Source organism: Protopterus annectens, chromosome 9.part0 (genome assembly GCF_019279795.1).
Source record: "Protopterus annectens isolate FY-2018-M chromosome 9.part0, PAN1.0, whole genome shotgun sequence".
Lineage (NCBI taxonomy): Eukaryota > Metazoa > Chordata > Ceratodontiformes > Protopteridae > Protopterus > Protopterus annectens.
In genome coordinates, this window is record NC_056743.1 from 462,202,837 (window position 1) to 462,224,432 (window position 21,596).

General features: G+C 43.8%; 1 protein-coding gene across 2 annotated transcripts in view; it reads right to left on the reverse strand.

Annotated features, from left to right (window-relative positions):
- Nucleotides 1–21,596, reverse strand: part of GINS4 (GINS complex subunit 4) — a 630,005-nt gene that overhangs the window by 52,577 nt on the left and 555,832 nt on the right. For both annotated transcript variants that reach the window (XM_044083002.1, XM_044083001.1), the window contains one exon: nucleotides 5,884–5,989. In XM_044083002.1, the coding sequence (XP_043938937.1) occupies nucleotides 5,893–5,989 (97 nt within the window). In that variant the 3' untranslated portion in view covers nucleotides 5,884–5,892. The remainder of the gene's footprint in view (nucleotides 1–5,883; nucleotides 5,990–21,596) is intronic.

Genomic DNA, 21,596 nt, shown 5'->3' on the forward strand with positions numbered 1-21,596 from the left:
ACCAAACTATTTTGCTTTCTGAAGAACCTTTGGAATGAGAGGGAAGGGTGTAAAAGCATATAGCCGTCCCGGAGGCCAATTGTGAACAAGTGCATCCCTGGGTTACTGTCCCGGAGGGGGAACTAGGGTGAAGTAGCTGCTCCATTTGTTGTTTAGGGGAGTGGCAAAAGATAGCAGCATGACTGGGCCCATTTGTGGAAAATCAAGTCCGCAACTTCTTTCTTCAGGGACCACTCGTGAGGCATAAGGATAGCCCTGCTGAGCCTGTCTGCTATCATGCTGGATTTTCCAGGAATGTGGATTGCAATCAAAAAACGTTGGGAAGACATAGCCCATTGCCACAGTCGAAGAGCCTCCCAACACAAGGAGTAAGATCTGGTTCCGCCCTGCTTGTTGATGTACCATACCACTGACATATTGTCTGGATTGCAATAGTCCCTGTAGGTAGAGGGTCCTGAAGTGCTTGCAACGCCAGAAACACCGCTCTCATCTCTAGAACATTGATGTGCAGATGGTACTCGTGAGGTTGCCACGTCCCTTGGACAGTCCATCCCAGATAATGACCCCCACCCTATCTGGGAAGCATCCGTGATAGCCATTGAGCCCAGTAATTTTAAGACTTGCCTTGCCTGAACTCTTGTCTTGTTTATGAGAAAGGAAACTTGTTGACGAATTGCTGACACCCTGTCTAGAGGCAGTTTTGCTATCATGCGTCTTGTATCCAAGTCTGCCCCTATAAAGGTAATAGACTGATAAGGCAGACTATTCATAGTTTATTGTGATGCCTAACTGGGAACAAGTTTGGATTGTGTAGTCCCGTGCCTTGATTAGTTGATGCTCGGTGGTAGCAGTGAGGAGCCAGTCGTCTAGATATTGAAACACCTGGAATCCTAGATGCCTCAGGTGAGCCATGACCACTGCCATACACTTGGTGAACACCCTGGGGGCTGTGGTGAGACCAAAGGGCAGGGCCCTGAACTAATAATGACTGGCTCCCAGGTGGTAGCAGTGAGGAGCCAGTCGTCTAGATATGGAAACACCTGGAATCCTAGATGCCTCAGGTGAGCAGTGACCACTGCCATACACTTGGTGAACAACGTGGGGACTGTGGTGAGATCAAAGGGCAGGGCCCTGAACTGATAATGACTGTCTCCCAGCCAGAAGCGTAGGAATCTCCTGGATTGCCTGTCCATTTTTATATGGTAGTATGCATCCTGGAGATCTATGGAGCACATCCAATTGTCCTGACCCAAGAAGGGAAGAATGGACTGCAGTGTCACCAACCAGAACTTTGTCTTTTTTACAGTTTGATTTAGCTTGCGAGATCCAAGATTGGTCTCCAGTCTCCTCTCTTCTTTGAACTAAAAAGAACCCTGAGTAAGTTCCGGATCAGATTTGGTCTGCAGGGACTTCCTGGATGGCTCTTTTTTCTTGCAATCTTTGAACCTCTAGGATTGCATGATCCCAAAGATTGGGTGGAACCATCTGGGATAGAACGTTTGTCTTTTCAGGGGCGCTGAGAAAAAGGAATTTTGTAACTCCTAGATCTTATTGACAGTACCCATGTTTCCCTCGTGATAGATTGCCAGGCTGCTGGGTACAGTGACAAGTCTGCTCTCGACTGCCTCCAGAGGTGGACAGCCGGGCCTCCCTTCAGGATTGCTGGAAGGGCCTAGCAGAGAAAGTATCTGTCGCTCTGCTGTTGTGGGCCCCCTCTTCTGCGTGGGCGTCATCTTTCATTATTATTTCCTCCTCTAACTTTGGGGGAAAACTCACAGTGTGTCAGGCAAAGATCCCTGGGATTTTCGGGAACCACATTTTCCCACTCTTCTGACCCTTTGGAAAGGGTCTAGATGGAGTGGAAAAACGGACCCCTACAGCAGAGAGAGTTTTGCCATCCTGTTCACACCTTGTGAGAGTCTCCTTTACCTGAGGCCCAAACAAGGACGAGCCGTCAAAGGGGGTGTTGCTCAATGAAGACTTAAAGGGTTCCGCAAATTGACAAAGGCGCATCCAGGAGTGTCTGCATAAGGCTACACCTGTACCTGCTGCCCTACTCGCTCCATCTGCCAACATAAGAAATGAGCCTCAAGGAGGAGTTTACCACAGAGGTCAAAGTCGCAAGCTGCCCTGCACGCAACTCCCTCAGCTGTAGGATCTTGCAGGGTATCTCCTTGCTCCTTCAGATCATCTCTCTGAAGTCATGTGAAACGTGACAAGTAATTCAGCGATCTGAGAGTAAAAGTCACTGAAGAAAAAACATGCTTCCCATACCGGTCCACTGTACGAGACTCTGTTTGGTGGATGGATAGATAAAGAAGTTTCCGCAAGTTCCTTCTTGGTGGCTGCTGCCCCCACCATGGCATCAACAGGGACTCCCTTGGAGAGGAAAACTTATCTTCAGGAGCTGTAATAAATGTTAGGTCTCCTCGAAACAGGTATCATGGTCTCTGGAGCACTCCACTCCTTTCGACTCACTACTGACAAATGTGGGTCGAAAGGCGGAGACGACCAAGAGGTGGGGGGAGGGGTCAGGAACCAAATGCGTCCAGGTATATGGACTTGTCATCAGAGGTGGCTACAGACTTCCAGCTACCCTTCTGTCTGAGGATTTCCAAGATGTCTAAAAAAGAGACATCCTCAGAGGGGGACCATGTTGACTCATCCAAGTCTGTATCCGAAGTGATAGACTCAGGGGAGTCTAGATGCTTCCTCTTGCATTTCTTCTTCCTAGGGACCTCCTCCTAATGTTCAGGGGAGGATTCGGAAGAAGTGGGGTCACCCATTGGGGCATCATGGGGCACAGGTTCCCTACACTTGGCAGGAGGAGGGACAAAGGCCGGCACAGAGGGAGAAGGAGCCAATGGAGCCAAGGGTGGACCAGTCTTAGGAGACAGCACGCGACTTATCACCTCGAAAGCGCCATGGTCCCGAGTCGAAGGAGCATCCGGCTCTGAAGTTCCCGGAGATCTTCTTCAAACCAGCAGCGAAGGCTCTGAGGCCGATGTAGGAGCCGAGCTCACCTGCACTAAGGCTCCGAGAGGGAGAGCGGGGTCGGATAAGGGTCCAATGCCACTTCCCCCCTCAGAGCCGGCGAGAGAGCTTCAGCACCCAGACTCCTTGACGGACTGAGACATCGAGGAGATCAGAGCAGTAGTCGGAACCAATAAGGGAGAAGAAACTGGAGCTGATGGTTCCACCACCACGACTTCCATGCACTCCGGCTCCGAGCTCAAGAGAGTCAGAGGAGGAATCGATGGAGAAGCTGGGAGGGCTGAAGGAGCCAAATCCTTATGGGCTGGACTCGAGAGTAATTTAGCAAGTGCTTGTGACTTGAGGAGCCTGTTGACCACTCTCTCCACGTCGTGATCCAAAAGTCTGGAGTGTGAAGAGAACCGGTGACTGCCCATTCCAGGTTGCAGCAGCAGAGATTGTGGAGCGGAGCGTACCAGTTCCAAAGAGGGAGACCTTGATCTCTTATGGATCCAGACTGGCTCTGAGGCCACAGATAGAGCCGCCGAAGACTAAGCTTTGTCGAAGCCAATGATGGGGGCCCGACAGAGCCAAAGGCTTCTCAGTAAGTTTTGTCTGTTCCGAGCTCGGAACCAATGGCTTGGAGTGTTTCTCGGACACTTTAGCTGGCTGAGGACCCTGAGACAAGGCATCTTGAGGGTTCTTCAGGAGGCCACGTAAGATAAGCTTATTTTTTCTTTCCTGCAGGAATCTGGAACTGAAAGCATGACAGATGGAGCAAGAGCCCTGCAGGTGAACAGCCCCTAAACAATAAACGCAACTCGTGAGCCCGTCCGTAAGGGACATTTTCTGGCAACATGAGTCGCATTTTTTAAACCCAGACGATTTAGACTCTTTGGACATAACTAGCAGTAGTCAGGGAAAAAGGTTTCCACAGAGAAAAAACTATCACTCACAGCCTACAACAAGCAGAAGTAAACAGGCTGATAACAAGAAAGGAAAAAACTTTTAAAACATTTTTTTTTTCTTTTAAAGAAAGGAAGGAAGGAAAGGGGGAGAGTCTCTAACTTATACAGCAACCCCCCCGATGGGAGAGCCTCTAACTAAAACGGCAATCCGAGAGAAAGGGTCGGGCTCTAAGGGGAAAGCAGGCCTGAAAGAGAAAACAATTGCCAAAACACCAAAAAGAGCAGAGAAAGGGGTCATCAGACTAATGAAGAAAAATACACACTCTAACAAGTCAATATAACCAGTCAATTACCAAAAAAGTTGCAAGCAATTATAAAACACTAAGTGCTTAGCCTGAGCCAGTATGGAGCAATCTTGACGGTGCAAGCGGCAAACGAGATCTGGGTAGCTGCTGCTAAGCATGTTGGGATAAGGGTAGCCTTGAGCCAGTAAAAGCTCTCAAGCTTTAGTAAATCGGCCAAATCGGAGCCGAGGATCGGCTCCAAACCCAACCAGCAAGAACGAAGGCGAGATAGGACAACATAACATTCATTATTCAAAGCAGAGTTCAGGGACACTTCTGTGGGCCTAACTCCACTCCTGGTGGCTCAGGGACACTTCTGTGGGCCTAACTCCACTCCTGGTTGCACACACATCCCTTTGTGAGCTCATAATACCTCCTATTTGCAAATGCACGCTTCTACATGCAAGGTACATGCCACCATCACTGGCTTAATGAAGACAAACGTACATCATCAACTGTGATACTTTAAATGTTATTGGTTCCCCTCCTTTTCTCTGTGTTTCTTAAATGATGTATGCTGTTACCTTAGTTTTGATCAATTTTCCACCCATCCAGTATAACAGAAATGCATACTTACATTGTCTCTGCAAACTGGTCCTTCTGCAATGTGGCCCGCAAGACCACAGGTTGTACAGTCAGTGCAACAATACTATGACTGGCTTCACCCCAATGCCTCAAGCCCTAAGCATAGTCTAAGATACCCCCCCCCCCATGAGAGCTCATCAGTACCAAGATGGGTTAAATCAAAAGTGGAGATGCATAAAGGTGGAAACCCTATGGATATCAGATTATAGTGCACTTGTGAAACACACCACTCAACTCACAAACCTCACAAATCAGCTAATGGAGAGGGATTTTAATAACCCTAAAGCCCTGGCAGACCCATGTGTTTCTTCTCCCTGGGGTTGCTACAGGTTCCAAAAGTACACCTGGAGAAGACGCATACCATTACTTTTGAACCCAGTGAGTAATGAAGTCCTTTACTGTTATCAGTTTTAAAAGGTTCCTGAAAATCCACCCTTTCACATATATTATACCTTAAATTCATAGTTTGTTACATTTATCATATCAGTTTCCCTGCTGTCCATTTTGTTGTTTATGTTTTAATATGCTTTACTTATTCTCATGGTACTTATTTAAAAGCAGTAATACACCTACGATACACAATACCAGTTGTGCTTTATATGTATTAACTCTTGTATGCTCAAACTGATAGCATACAGTGCACACTGCCTTGAGTTAATGAGTCTGAAAAGGGTACTTTGTGGATCAGTCCTCCTAACTAGTTATCAGAAATTTGGTAATAACAACAACAAAACCATCATGCCAACCGACACTGAGGATCTCTCACACTATGGTGGGCTCTTATTTTATCCTACAACAAGCAAACACACTAAGACTTAAAAGTACGCAGCCTTGTTATACTCACTAACATATGTAGAAACACAAAGGAAGCAACAAATCCTAGAATTAAAGGAAATGAAAAAGCTGAAACATGTAGACTTGCTGAACAGAAGAGATGACCGGAAAAGGAGATATACTAAGGCTTGTGTGCAAGAATGGCACAGTTCACGCAGGAAAGACAGTACAGTCTAGCCAAGAGCAAGCTTATGTAAATTAGTATAACTTGGGCAAAAGAATACATCTTTCATGCTTACCACCACTGTTCAGATGAGACGCACTGCTCCGCTAGCCACCAAGGGGGCGATTGTCCTGTACCTTATCAAATGTTGGGAATCCACTTCCAGGTCTACTGTATAATCTCTTTTGGGAGAAAACAAAAACACAGTTTGTTAATCAAACAATGAAAAATTCAGCTTCAGTTTCTGATATGCAGGCATTCACAATTAGCAAAAAGTATGCTTCCCAAGCAATTAATCTAGTTACTCTCTACTCCTTAAGCTGTGTGCAACACATTACAATAATTTCACAATTCTTCCATCTACTGAAAATGGTTATATAACTACTACACCCACTTCCACTAGGCAAAACAATGGACTTTGCCTGTCAATGCAATTCCTAAACAACTGTATGTTAGTTATGGTGAAACACGAGGTAATGCACAGATTTCCACAGTGAAAATGAGATAGTATCGCCTGTCTCATATGATGCTCTGCTGTAGATGTCAGAAGCCTTTCAAATGAAGGCTCTTCAATCAAGCTACATTTCTGCCCTGGTATTGGAGGAGGAATGAAAGTGCTACAATATGTTGATAAATCTCACTTGAGCTGGTGTCAACACTGCTGCCCTTAAATGAAACCATTTATGTGGATTGGCATATCTGCCGTTTATATTTCAGAAATGGCTAGAGATCTACAACTGCTTTTGGCTATAAATGTGGACAAGACTGAGCTACAGCACAGACTAGTTACTAACAAAGGTAAGAGACTCCAGAAAGTCACAAGAACACAACTAACTGCATCAGCAGGAAATTTCTTATGATGTGTGCCACAATACATCAGCATTCCAGAAAAAGGAAAATGTAGTAGTGCTATAAGGAGCCAAGACGACGAAGTGCCACAACTTGGGGGCTCAACATGGAGCTTTGAGCTTCTTGTCTCCCTCCTACTTCAAGGGAGAGAACTGTCCTGATAAACAGATGTGATGATTATTGTAACTGGACTTCGGGTTACTGTTCACTGCAAAGGTTTGTGTATGTGTGTCTGAGAGAGAGAGACTGAGTGAGTGCGTGTTTCACAATGACCTGCAGAAGAAATTAAATGTAAAAAAAACTAAATGAGTCATGGCATACACGGCTAACATAAATGCAGCTCAAATGTGACCTGGTGAGAGTATAAGGTTTTCCCACATCAAAGCACTTTCCTACTGCTATATCCAAAAAGCAAGAGACCAGGATCCAATCCACACAATGTTTATTGAGCACTTTCGCCTCTTGAACAGAAACGTCTTCAGCATACCACAGCATATTACCCAACAGACTTATATATGCTATTCCAACAAATTAGTCATCATTGACTAATTAATAAAATAATGTCCTGAAAGGACATAGAAACATTTAAAGAGGAACACACATATATATTGCACTCACAGTAAAAAAGAAAAAATGTGATTAAACGCATATAAAAAATACTTGACAATTAAATATATCCTATAAGTTAAAAATAATCAAAGCAACAGATATCAATATTTATGCATATGAAAGCATATATGTATTTGTTGTTTATTAGTATCCTACCCTAATAGTAGTTATCGATGACTGTCATATAAGAAATTGTGCCTTCAGCCTGAGAACAGAGCTGATGGATACTGCACTATTAAGACCCGGTGCTTCAGATGCATTCGTTCTAATTTGCCATCCTAAACTGAGCCATTTCTAGGTAACTGTTGATTGGCCCACTTCTTTCGCCCATCCTAACCTGCTCAGTAATAATGAATCTGAACCCATGTCCTTCATTGGTTACTATATGTCCTGCTAATACATTTTTAACATCTTTCCTACTGATGTCATAGTAGTGTTGGTAAATTCTACATCTAAATGCATTTTTAGTTTTACCAATGTAAAAACTGGACATTAGGTACAGAGGGCAAGGTACACCACTCCTTTACTACTGCAGGAGACTTTCCCTCGTATAGTGTGTCTCCCATAAATGGGAATACGAATCTCCTTGGCTTCAATGATATACTAGCATTGTAGGCAATAACAGCCTTTAACCATCCCTGCCCTCTGTATCAGGATCACATTTCTGCCTTTCCAACATATTTGTGATGCTACATTCCTTTTTATATACAATGTTGAGAAAGGGGCCTAACAACTGTGCCTGTTCTGTATCAATTGTGAAAATGTTCCAGTTATGTTCAATCATATTCCTGATGCTGATTAAACTTGAAAATAGCAAACTTTTTATGGAAAGTCTTAGTCTCTTGATTTTCCTTATTTGCTAACCCTTCCCTGTACCAAGAAGGGGGAAAATAGCCACTAGTTCTCTTATTTATTACCTCCTGAAGGATGCTGTTTAAACAATTAACTAGATAACCTCCATGTAGTAACATCCCTTTAAGGGTCTCAATTTGCTCTATAAATTAATCATATTCAGATATCAACCTGGCAAGACGTACCCCATCCTTTTAGTAAAGCCTTCTTTTGGTGCAGGGGGTGGTAACTATCAAAATGTAGGGGGCTATTGGAGTAGGTGGGCTTGCGAAAAATAGTGGAGGTGAAATGTTTATTGACCACATCTTTCTTGATGGTAATGTCTAAGTAATTCACCTCTGTAACACTAACAGAAATGTGTAAATTCAAGAAAATCTGTGCTGATGTTCAGGAATTCAAGAAAGCCTTCTAGTTCTGTCATATCACTGTTCCACAAAATGATATCATCATCCAGGTAACGACCGTAAAATGTCCGTGAGTTAGCGTAAGGACAATTAAAAGTAATATATTTTTCCCAAAATGCCAGTACTATGTTCCCAAAGATGGGACACAAGCTACCTCCATTGCTACCCCTTAACTTGTTTAAATAACTGCTGTTTTAAGGTAATAATGTTGGTATCTAACACTAGTTCCATAAGTGTTCTAATTGGGGGTACAGGCTGCCCTCATTGCTACCCCTTAACTTGTTTAAATAACTGCTGTTCGAAGGTAATAATGTTGGTATCTAACACTAGTTTCATCAGTGTTCTAATTGTTAAGATGGTGTTATGACTTAGGGTAGTGTACTGGCAAAGATACTGGTAAAACCAATCAATACCTGTATCATGGGGTATGATGGAGAATAAGTCCTGAACATCAACTGTGATAAAGATCAGATTATCAGTATACATATCTTTCTTGATTTTAGATAGAAAATCCCAGGAGTCTAAGTATCCAAGGGCAGTCCTTCAAAATATTTTTTAATTTACTGTCAATGTATTTAGCAATGGGAAACGTTTTAGATGCCTGAGCATCCACAACGGGTCTAAATGGCGGGGTCAACTATGTCTTTGTGTAACTTGGGGACACTAAATATTGTAGGTATTTTAGGATGTTTAACTGACAAGTACTGATGTTCCTCTGGGTGGATTTGTTGGTTCATGAGCAATTCTTCCAGCATAACATCCACCTTGCTATAGCAAATGTTCTTCTCATTCAAACTAACTTCATAGTAGGTATCACCATATAATAGGGTAAACATTTAATTTATGTAGGAATTTGTCCGCCTTTGTCGGGTTTCATAACCCTTATTTCAGTATTGTCACAAATTTATCTTAATAGTGCCCTTTCCACTGTGTTGAAATTGTTACATAGTCTCCCCCTGTCCCTGTTGAACAATTCCCTGATATCTTTTTCACATAGTTTTTCAAAAGTTAATACTGAAGGGTGCAAAGTTCTAAAAATGTGTTTAGAAGTAGAATTTACCAACACTACTATGACATCAGTAGGAATGATGTTAAAAATGCATTAGCAGAACATCCAATGAAGGACATGGGTTCATATTCATTATCACTGAACAGGTTAGGATGGGTGAAAGAGGGGGACACTCAACGATTACATAGAAATGGCTCAGCTTAGATGACAAATTAGGAGAAATGCATCTGAAGCACCGGGTCTTAATAGTGCAGTATCCAACAGCTCTGTTCTCAGGGTCAAGGCACAATTTCTTATATGACAGTCATCGATTCCTACTATCAGGGTAGGATGCTTATAAACAAATACATATATACTTTCATATGCATAAATATTGATATCTGATTATTTTTAACTTATAGGATATATTTAATTGTCAAGTATTTTTATATGCTTTTATTCACATTTTTTTCTTTTTTACTGTGAGTGCAATATGTATACTCTAACTGTTTATATGTCCTTTCAGGACATCTTTAAATGTTTCTATGTCCTTTCAGGACATTATTTTATTAATTAATGATGTTGACTAATTTGTTGGAACAACATATATAAGCCTGTTGGGTAATATGCTGTGTTATTCTGAAGAAGTTTCTATTCAAGAGAAGAAAGTGCTCAATAAACATTGTTTTTGTGGCGTGGATCCTGCTCTCCTGCCTTTTGGATATTAAAGTTTGTGTGGAGTCTTGTTTTAATTACTTTCCTACTGCGGTTTCCAAAAGGATTAGCAATTATGACTTTCTGAGCAGACTACTCGAACAGCAACACGCAGAGAATGGAATTGTAGGATATTCCTGGTAAGTATATTTGTAAACAAAGGGTGTAACAAGTTCTCAAGCTCTGGCTGCAAGTTTCAGAGGGATGAAAATAATCATCTGTTTGAAAGCTCTGGAGACTAAAGTTAGAAAGATAATTTTGTAAATTCGTTGCAGCAGAGCTTTGAAAAAAGTATTCAATCTATCTCTGGTAGCTGAGTATCCAGGGGTACAAATCTAGCTACTGCAAGAGAGAATGCCAACACCAAAACGTCTGTCAAATTAACCAAGCCTAAAAAATTTTTAAGAGTACACAGGATATATTCTGATTAATAAGCTTTTCAACAAGAATCTTTAGTCATTTGGAAATGTCTCTGGGCTAGGGGTTATGATATATTTGGATACTACACTTTTAGAAAGTTTGTCATTACAGACATTCTAAAATCAAATGCCTAATCTTTATTCCTTATTTTACTGACAATACCAAAGACACTTTGTAACTAGGTAATGCTTCCTTTACTGAAGGAGTATTTAGAGCCATATACTGAAGGAGTACTTGGATAGTACAGTTGTGTACACTTACCATAAATGTAGATGTTCAAGTGTATTCACTGTTGCTGTCATTACATTTGGGTTATCTGCCTGCAGTCAGCCCTCAGTCGGCCTGATTAACAAAGTCTTGGGTCCTGCGTCAGTTGCTGTCCCTTCTTCCATGACGTCAGGTTGTCAGGGGTATAAAACATGCAGCCGACGCCATTACATCAGTTTTTCTTACCACAGATGTCAGGTGCCCCCCCTAGTGGGAAGCAATTAAATATAAAAAGTACAAAGATATACCTCCAACAAAAAAGCAAATACACCAAAAAGGCTTTTAAGCATAGTAAAGGAAAGTAGAGGTATAGCCAAAAGAAGTTAGGGGGCTGGAGGGAGGGTAACCAGGACTGCAACAGTGAATACACTCGAACATCTACATTTATGATAAGTGTACACAATTGTACTATGTTCTTCATGATTCACTATTGCAGTCATTACATTTGGGTAGAATCCCAAAGCTATGGTTGAGAGGAGGACTTTAGAGGGCCAGCTATAAGGCCCTGCAAGACAGCAGTGGCAAAGCCAGCTCTGGATTTATAGAAAATTGGCAAATGATAATGCTTGGTGAAAGTATGTACAGAACTCCAGGTAGCAGCTTCTAGGATGTCCCTGGTAGGGATGCCTCTCAGAAAGGCTGTAGAGGTAGATGCAGCTCTGGTGGAGTGAGGTCTGATCTCCTGGGGGATAGGTTTTCCATGGTGCTTATAGCAGAAATGAATGCAATGGTTTACCCATTTAGAAATGGTTTGCTTTGAAATAGCCTTCCCCTCTGCCCCTGCAGCAAATGTCACCAGCAGTTGTTCAGATTTCCTTTGAGGTTTAGTCCTGTCCAATTAGAATCTAAGTTGTCTGTGCACATCTAAGAAATGCAGTATCCGTTCCCCTTTATTCTGTGGATTGGGAAAGAAGGTTGGCAAATGAATGGACTGATTAAGAGCCACACTGGATACCATCTTGGGCATGAAGGATGGACTGGTTTTGAGGAACACCCTGTCCACATGAAAGATGATGAAAGGCTCCACTGCCATAAGGGCCTGTAATTCAGATATCCTTCTAGCTGAAGTGATTGCTAAAAGGAAAGCTGTTTTCCAAGAAAGAAATTTTAAGTCTGCAGTAGCAGCTAGCTCGAAAGGAGGTAGACTGAGTTTCTCCAAGACAAAGTTAAGGTCCCAGGCTGGGGTTGGAGCTCTCCTGGGTGGTCTCAAATTTTTGGCCCCTCTGAGGAACTGCCTGAGCAGTGGATGAGAGAAGGGAGGTTCTGTGCTATAATGAGCTGAAATGGCTGAGGCGTGGATTTTAATGGAGGAAAAAAGACAGGCCCTTGTGAAACATCTCAGTTAAGTATTGTAAAATCTGAGGTAACTTGGGTGCTGCTCTGCTCATCCCTTGAGATTGGTTCCAGGCACAGTATCTTTTCCATTTTTCAGTATAAGATTTTCTATTAGTAGGCCTCCCTGCCTCTAAAATGATATCCATCACAGGATTGCCGAGGGGTGGTAAAGGAGAGATTAAGTAATTAGCCAGGCTGCAAGGTTCAGTGTTAGAAGCTGAGGGTGCAGAATCTGGTTCTCCTGCTGAGACAGCAGGGAAGGAGTCTGAGACAGGTGCCATGGAGACAATCGTGACACACTGCGCAGAAGGGGGTACACCAGTGTTGGTGCGGCCAGTCTAGAGCAATTAAAATCATCCTTGGTTTGTCCTTTTGATTTTTAGTAGTACTTTGGAGGGCGGGGGGGGGGGGGGGGAAGTAATAGACTGATAGGCTTTTCCAGCCAAAGGACAGAGCATCCACTTTCCAGGCTTGTTTGTGGGGAGTCCTTGTGCAAAATTTGTCCAACTGGTAGTTCTGGGGATAGGCAAACAGGTCTATATCTGGGCTCCCCCATTTGCATGTCAACTTGTTGAAAATCCTTGGTTCCAGTTTCCACTCGTGTGGGTCCATGAGGTTTCTGCTTAGCCCGTCTGCCAGTGTATTTAATTTTCCTGGCAGGAATTGAGCTTGTAGGTGCACTTGGTTGCTCAAGGCTGTGTTCCACAATGTCATGGCTAGTCTGCAGAGGGGGTAAGAATGTGTACCCCCCCCTGCTTGTTTATGTACCACATAACAGTGGTGTTGCCCGTCTTTACCATTAGTTGTCCTAGAAGAATGTGGTCCTTGAAGGTTGTCAGAGCATTCTGTACAGCTAACATTTCTTTCTGACTGATATGCAGATGCATTTGACTTGGATTCCATTTGCCCTGAATGCACTTCCCTGCCAGGTGAGCCCCCCTCATGCATAGTCTGACGCGTCTGTTGTTAGGATTTGGGTGGCAGGGGGTGGTGTGAAAGGTAGTCCCTTGTTTTGATGGCAGGCCTCTGCCTACCAAAGGAACTCTAGGTGTAGGCAAACTATGATGGGAATCACTGTTTCTAGGTCTTGAGAATGTTGACACCATAGGCTTTTTAGATACCACTGTAGTTTCCTTATATGCAGTCTTGCATATGGAATTAGAAGAATGCAGGAGGCCATGAACCCCAAGGCTTGCAGTATTTGTCTTGCAGATAGCAGGGTTTTAGTGGCCACTTGATTGAAGTAGGTTGTCAAACGAATTTGCTTCTCTGGCGTGAGGTAAACCATCTGAGAAGTTGTATTCAAGCTTGCTCCCAGGAATATAATTTGTTGACAGGGTACCAGGTGTGATTTCTTTTCGTTTATGGTGTACCCCAGACAAGTTAGAACCCTTTGTACAAAGGCCAGATGATTCAAAAGTATGTCCTGGCTTTCTGCCTGAATTAGACAATCGTACAGGTATGGGTACATTTGAACATTTCTTTGCCTGCAAAATGCAATGACTGGAGCCAGGCACTTTGTGAATACCCTGGGTGCAGTAGATAAGCTAAAGGGCAGTGCAGAGAACTGATAGTGGGTGTAGCCTCCTTTGAAGTGTAGGTATCTTCTGCAAGGTTCCCTGATTGGGATGTGCAGGTATGCTTCCTTTAAATCGAGTGTTGCCAACCAAGCACCTTTGCCTAGCATAGGAAGTAATTGGTGCAGAGTCAGCATCTTGAATTTTGGAATCTCCAAAAAGGTGTTTAGAGTAGATAGGTCCAGGATAGGATGCCATGAATCGTCTTTTCTGGGTACCAGGAAAAGTCTCTAGCAGAAACCTTGTCCCTTTTCCTCTCCTGGTACCAGTTGAATAGCCCCGATGCTTGAGAGAAAGTACTTTTTTTTGGGCCTCTGCCCACTGATTTGGGGGTAGGTCCGGCCACCCGCTTGGTGTTGGCAATGTGTGGAAGTGGAATCTGTATCCCTGGGACACTATATTTAAAAAGTACAGTTACCTACCATAAATGTAGATGTTAAGAGTGTATTCACTGTTGCAGTCATTACAACAGGGTTATCCTGCTGGCAGGCTACCTGCAGTCGGCCTGAGTTCCAATGTCTAGGTCCGGCGTCTGTTGCTGTCGCCTCCTCCCTGACGTCAGTGCGCCAGGGGTATAAAAGATGCAGCTGATGCCATTTTCTTCAGTTTTTCATGACCCAGATGTCAGGTGCCCCTAAAATGGTAGGCTAAATTATGCCAGTAAGCATGCAAGCACAAAAAACAGGTTTTCCTTCCTCTACAAGCAAATACACCACATAGGTTGTATAGAATAGAGAAGTACAGATAAGTCCCAGCAAAGAAAAAGGGGGGATGGTGGGAGGGTAACCTGGACTGCAACAGTGAATACACTCGAACATCTACATTTATGGTAGGTACACAACTGTACTATGTTCATCGTGTTTCAATGTTGCAGTCATTACAACTGGGTTGAATCCCAAAGCTAATGTTGGGAGGCTGGTGCTAAATAGGATTAGGAGAGGCCATCAGGCCCTGCAGAACTGCAGTGGCAAAGCCTGCCCGGGATTTAGAGTAGAAAGGTAAATTATAGTGCTTTGTAAAAGTATGCACTGAACTCCAAGTTGCAGCCTCTAAGATGTCTTTGGTTGGTACTCCTCTGAGGAAGGTTGCTGAAGTGGCTGCTGCTCTGGTTGAATGTGGCCTAATGCCCTTAGGCACTGATTTGCCATGATGTGAATAGCAGAAACGAATGCAGTGGTCTATCCACTTTGAAATAGCCTGCTTTGAGATAGGCTTTCCTTGTGATCCTGCAGCATATGCCACTAGAAGTTGTTCAGTCTTTCTGAAAGCTTTGGTTCTGTCCAAGTAGAAGTGTAGCTGCCTGTGAATGTCCAAAGAATGCAGAATTCTCTCACCCTTATTCTGTGGGTTTGGATAAAAGGTAGGCAAATAAATTGTTTGGTTAAGGGCCACACTGGACACTACACCTTAGGCATAAATGTAGGGTTTGCCCTCAGAGAAACCCTGTCAGGATGGAAAATGATAAAAGGTTCCACAGCCATAAGTGCCTGTAACTCTGAGACTCGTCTAGCGGAGGTTATTGCTAGGAGCAGAGCTGTTTTCCAGGATAAGAATTTTATATCAGCTGCAGAGGCTGGCTCAAACGGAGGCAGTGTGAATTTTTCCAAGACATAGTTGAGGTCCCATGCGGGTATTGGTGCTTTCCTTGGAGGTCTTATGTTTTTGGCCCCTCTGAGGTACTGCCTTAGTAAAGGATGAGAAAAAATAGGTGGTTCTGTAGTGTAATGAGCTGAAATGGCAGAGGCATGAATTTTAATTGATGAAAAGGAAAGGCCTTTATCAAGCATCTCAGTTAAGTATTGCAAAATCTGAGGAATATTTGGAACAATCGTGTCAATACCTTGTGCCTGGTTCCAAGCACAGAATCTCTTCCATTTTTCTGCATAAAATTTTCTGGTGCTAGGCCTCCTGGACTCCAAAATAACATCCATCACTGATTTAGAGAGAGGTGTGTCTTGAATGGCTACATTATTATTCGCCATGCTGCCAGGTTTAAGGTCCTGAGTTGGCTGTGCAGTATCCGACTGTCTTGTTGGGTCAATAAGTGAGGAATACGAGGTAATGCCCAAGCTGGGCATTGAGACAAGCTCTTTAGGATTGGGTACCAGTGCTGGCGGGGTGAGTCTGGGGCAATCAGTATCATTTTTCGTTTCTCTTGTCTGACCTTGAGGAGTACCTTGGGGAGGAGAGCAGAGGAGGAAAGGCATATACTGTTAGATTTTTCCAGCTGAAAGATAGAGCATTCACTTTCCATGCTTGCTTGTGATAAGTCCTTGCGCAGAATCTCTGTAGTTGGTAGTTGTGAGAAGAGGCAAATAGGTCTATGTCCGGGCATCCTCAGGTCCTTGTTATCATGCTGAAGACTTGTCGATCCAATTTCCACTCGTGGGCATCCATTAGGTTTCTGCTTAGGTCGTCTGCCAGAGTATTTGTCCTTCCTGGCAGGAATTGTGCTTGCAAATGCACTTGGTAAGTCAATGCTGTGTCCCACAAGTTCATGGCTAGCCTGCAGGAGGGGGGTAGGAATGTGTGCCTCCCTGCTTGTTTATGTACCACATGACTGTAGTATTGTCCGTCTTTATCAGTAGCTGTCCTGGATGAAGTAGATCCTTGAAGGCTGTCAAGGCATTCTGAACAGCTAGCATCTCTTTTTGATTGATATGTAGATGCATTTGACTTGCGGACCATGTGCCCTGAATACATCTTCCTGCCATATGGGCCCCCCCCCAGGCATAATCTGATGCATCTGTTGTCAATGTCTGCCTGGCTGTGGGTAAGGTGAATGGCTGTCCCGTATTGTGGTGACAGGCTTTTGCCCACCATCGAAACTCCTGTTGCAGGCAGGGAATGAGGGTAATTATTGTTTTCAGGCTGTGGCGATGTTGAGTCCAAACACTTTTTAGATACCATTGAAGTTTCCTCACATGCAGTCTTGCATATGGAATTAGCAGAATGCAGGATGCCATGAAACCAAAGGCCTGCAGAATTTTTCTTGCAGATAACTGGGTCTTTGTTGCCAACATTTTGAAATAAGTAGTCAGTTGTCTGTGTTTGTCTGGCGTGAGATGAGCCATCCTGCAGTTGTATTTAAGCTTGCACCCAGGAATATTATCTCTTGAGAAGGTACGAGTTTTGATTTCTTTTCGTTTACTGTGTACCCTAGACATGTTAGTAATCTTTTTACAAACACCAGATGCTGTAGTAGAATGTCCTTGTTCTCTGCCTGAATAAGGTAGTCGTCCAAGTAAGGATATATTTGTATTCCTCTGTCTGCAAAATGCAATTACTGATGCCAGGCATTTTGTGAAGACCCTGGGCGCAGTAGATAAGCCAAAGGGCAGTGCAGAGAATTGGTAGTGCATTGAGCCAGCTATAAATCTGAGGCATCTTCTGCATGAATGTCTGATTGGGACATGCAGGTATGCCTTTTTTAGGTCTAAAGTCACAAGCCAAGCCTTCTTGCCCAGCATGGGCAGAAGCTGCTGCAGAGTTAACATTTTGAATTTTGGAATATCCAGGAATGTGTTTAGGATAGACAGGTCCAGTATTGGTCTCCAGTCCTTGTCCTTTCTGGGTACCAAGAATAGCCTTGAGTAGAATCCTAGTCCCTACTCTTGCTGTGGTACTAGCTGAATGGCTCTCATGTCCATGAGGGATGAAACTTGTTTTTGTGCCTCTGCCCATTGATTGCATGGCAGGTCTGGCATACCGTTTGGCCTTGGCAGGGTGTGAAAGTGGAACCTGTAGCCTTGTGATACGATATTTAAGACCCATTTGTCCTGGGTGATCATGTGCCAATTTTGTGAAAAAAGTGCTAGTTTTCCCCCCAAAGGGGCTGCCAGAAGATAAGTGCTTGGTGCTGGCAGGAGAAAATCATTGAGACTGTTTCCTGTGTGGCTGTGATTTTTCCTCTCCGCTTTTGGAGGTAGAAGCACCCCATTATTTAGGCCTGTATGAGCCTTGGGGTTGTGATCTGCCTCTGTGGCGTCTGTATCTGCCTCTTTGTGGCCTGACAATGGAAAAGACCAATTCTTTGTAGGCCAGTTCCTGCTAAATCTGGGAGGCTGTACCTGCAAGAAATCCTTGACTGTTTGCATAGATTTAGCTTTGTCCTCCATTTTCTTCAACACCAAGTAAGGCATCATGCTGTAATGGAGCATCTAATAGTTTTGCTTTAACATGATCAGGCAGATTCTGTTCTTTTAACCAAGCATGCCTCCTAATGACAGAATCTGTAACAGCGACCCTGCAGGAGGCCTCTAGAGAATCAAAACCACATTGCAAAGTATGCTTTCCCACTTGTTCAGCTGCATGCAATAAATCCTGCATTTCTTTGTTTTCTGCACATTCTGAATTTGTCAACATCTTCTGTTTAAGCAGTGACATAAGATATTACTGATATTTAAGCATATGAAACTGGTAATTTAAAGCTCTTACAGCCAAGGTAGCAGAAGTATAAATCTTTTTCCACCATCTGTCCAGGGCCCTTGAATCCCTATCAGAGGGGATATGTTTTTTTTGCAGTGGAAGCCTTGACCCCTTTGGGACCGTGAGAGATAGTTTTTAGGTCAGCAGCAGGGTTTTTATAAAGAAATTTATGTGAATCAGGAACCCTGTAGTATCTGTTTGGCTTAACAGGGGCTGGTGGTAGAGGGTCAGGAGACGGGCCGGACTCTGAAAATACATCTACAATGTCTAAAACAGGAGGGATAGCAAGGGGCCTGTGCTGAGGTAATAAAAGGAAGTCTCTGAGCCTTTTCTTGGATTCTGAGTAATCCTGGCTGTCCCAGTGAAAATGCTCCCTCATAGTATGCAGGGTCTCCCCAAAAGAAAAATCCTCAGGAGGAGAGACTGAAGGAATAGATTCTTCAGCATCAGAATCCTCATAGGAAGGAAGAGATATTCCTGTTCAGTAGAGGAATCAGAGGAAATGGAAACCTGATCTGAAGATTCATATTCTATCTCTTGCCTAGGCCTCTTAGGAGGGGGATGGGAACCCCTGATCAAAGTAATTAGGTCTTCGGCCATTTTAAGCATCTGTGTTTTAGGCATGGTGGCCTGTCCAGGAGAATGCTGTAATTGTTTCTTTGTCTTTAGAGCTGCTTTAGTCTTTGCCTTTGAAGCTGAAGTTGGTTTCACATATAACTGTGTAGGCCTGAAAACACCCTTAGAAGCAGATGCCTGCTCAGCGGCTCCAGACCCATCTGAGGGAATAGTTTCAGAGTGTCCAATACCTTGAGTTTCCAGTGGCCTAGTCAGCTCCACGTGGGAGTCGGAAGCGGCCTGTGGCTCTGAGGTAGCGGGCATCAGGGGCTGCGAAAGCGCCTCACTGAGAACCGGCGATAGGCCTAGCGGAAGCCTCGTGGTCCGTTTTGGACCTTGGGTGCCTGTCCTTTTCTTTTTCTTTGCGCTTTTTATAAACTCCGGTAGTCGGCTGTTCCGACGGCACTATATAACTGAATCTTCTGCCAAAGTAATGAAATGCAAAATCATACCGACGCTTAATAGAGCATTGGATAAATTTAGCACAAAACCGACAACTAGCAAAGTCGTGGTCAGGGCCTAAGTAAGGAATACAGTAAGAATGAAAATCCTTATGAGGTATTTGCTTCCCACAAGAAATATACAATTAACTTTTTCTGACATTGGTCTGGAGCAAGAAAAAAGTTTCCCCAACGGGGTACTTAGCTTTAATGAAGACTTCGGATCTGAAATTCGAATTTGAAAATCTCAGGAGTTGGCCGACCGGCACTTGCGAACTACTTTTGCTTCGGGCACTGCGCGGCAAGAAAGACTGAAGAAAATGGTGTCGGCTGCATCTTTTATACCCTGGCGCACTGACGTCAGGGAGGAGGCGACAGCAACCGACGCAGGACCTAGACTTTGGAACTCAGGCCGACTGCGGGTAGCCTGCCAGCAGGATAACCCTACTGTAATGACTGCAACAGTGAAACATGATGAACAGTGAAACATGATGAACATCCCATTTGTCCTGGGTAATGAGTTCCCAATTCTTTGCATGAAGAGCAATCTTTCCCCCCAAAGGGGCAGTCAGTTGACAAGTGCTTGGAAATTTTAAAAGGAAGTCATTGAGACAATTTACCATTGGGGGGGGGGGTCTTATTATTCCCAAATTTGGAAGCGGAGACCCCCCACTGCTTACTTTTGTGTGTCCCCTCGGACTGAAACCTGGGGTTTTTGCTGTGTCTGGGTTTGGCTTGAGAAGACCTGGAAGGGGCTGGAAAGGACCAATTCTTAGAGGGCCAGTGCCTACTAAATCTAGGAAGCTGAACTTGTAAAAAAAAAAAAAAAAATTTTTAACAGTTTGCATAGATTTAGCTTTATCTTCCATCTTTTTAAGAACTTCCTCTGCCTTGTTGCCAAGCAGGCGGCCCTGATTTAAAGGAGCACCTAACAATTTAGCTTTAACATGATCAGGCAAAGATTGCTCCTTAAGCCAAGCATACCTTCTGAGCACAGACCCAGTAACAGCAGCCCTGCAAGAGGCCTCTAATGAATCAAAACCACACTGCAAAGTATGTTTTCCAACTTGTTCAGTCCAATAACATCTTGCTGATACTTTAACATATGAAACTGGCGGTTTAAAGCCCTAATGGCCAAAGTTGCAGAAGTTTAAACCTTCTTACCCCATCTATCCAGCGCCCTGGAGTCTCTATCAGAAGGGGTAGGATTTTTAGCAGTAGAAGCCTTAATGCCCTTGGGCCCCTGTGAAATCGTCTCTGTATCTGCAAAAGGATTTTTAAAAAGGAACTTGTGGGACTCAGGAACCCTGTAGTATCTGTCAGGTTTTCTGGGAGCAGGAGGCAGGGAATCAGGGGCCAAACTAGATTCCGAAAAAGCATCATCAACAATGTCTAGTACAAGAGGAATAGCTAAAGGCCTATGCTGAGGTAGGAGAAGGAAATCCCTAAGCCTCTTTTTTGAATTACAAAAATTCTGGCTTTCCCAGTGGAAATGCTCCCTTAGAGTGTGTAAGGATTCCCTAAAAGAAAAATCCTCAGGAGGGGAAACAGAGGGAATGGAGTCCTCTGCATCAGAATCTTCATAAGTAGATAAGGGCAAATCCAGATCATCAGAAGAGTCAGAAAAAACAGAATCCCTAATCAGAAGATTCATAAACAACTTCAGTCCTAGGCCTCTTAGAAGGGGGGGGGGGGGGTTGGCTACCTCTGATTAGAATTATTAGATCTTCAGTCATTCTTATCATTTGTTTTTTAGACATACAGGCCTGAGCATGTGGCCTGGGCATCGGTTTTTTAGGCATGGATCAAAATTTAGGCTTAAGTAAAGAGGGAGACGTCGGTTTAATATGCAAGTCCATAGGCCTGAATACACCCTCAGAAGCCAGTGCCTGCACAGCGGCTCCAGACCCATCCAAGGTAGAGTCATCCGCGGTTTCCAAAGTTGAAGCATCTCATGGCATACCGGACTCCGAATGGGTCTCAGTAGAGGCCTGCGAATCAGAAGCAGCGGGTATCAGAGGTTGCGAAAGGGCCCGAGTACCGGCAAACTGGTGACTGGCTTAGGAGAAGCGTTGTTGGCAGTTTTGGACCTCGGCGGCCTGTCTCTGTCTTTATTTTTGTGTTTTTTCAGAATCCAGGTAGTTCGATGGCTAACCAACAATATTTCTGGATAATTAAACAGAGAACCAAAATATTTAAAGGCAAAAATATACCAACGACGGATAGTACGCTGATTAAATAAAACACAAAACCGACAGCAAGGTACGTCGTGGTCAGGGCCTTAGCAAGGA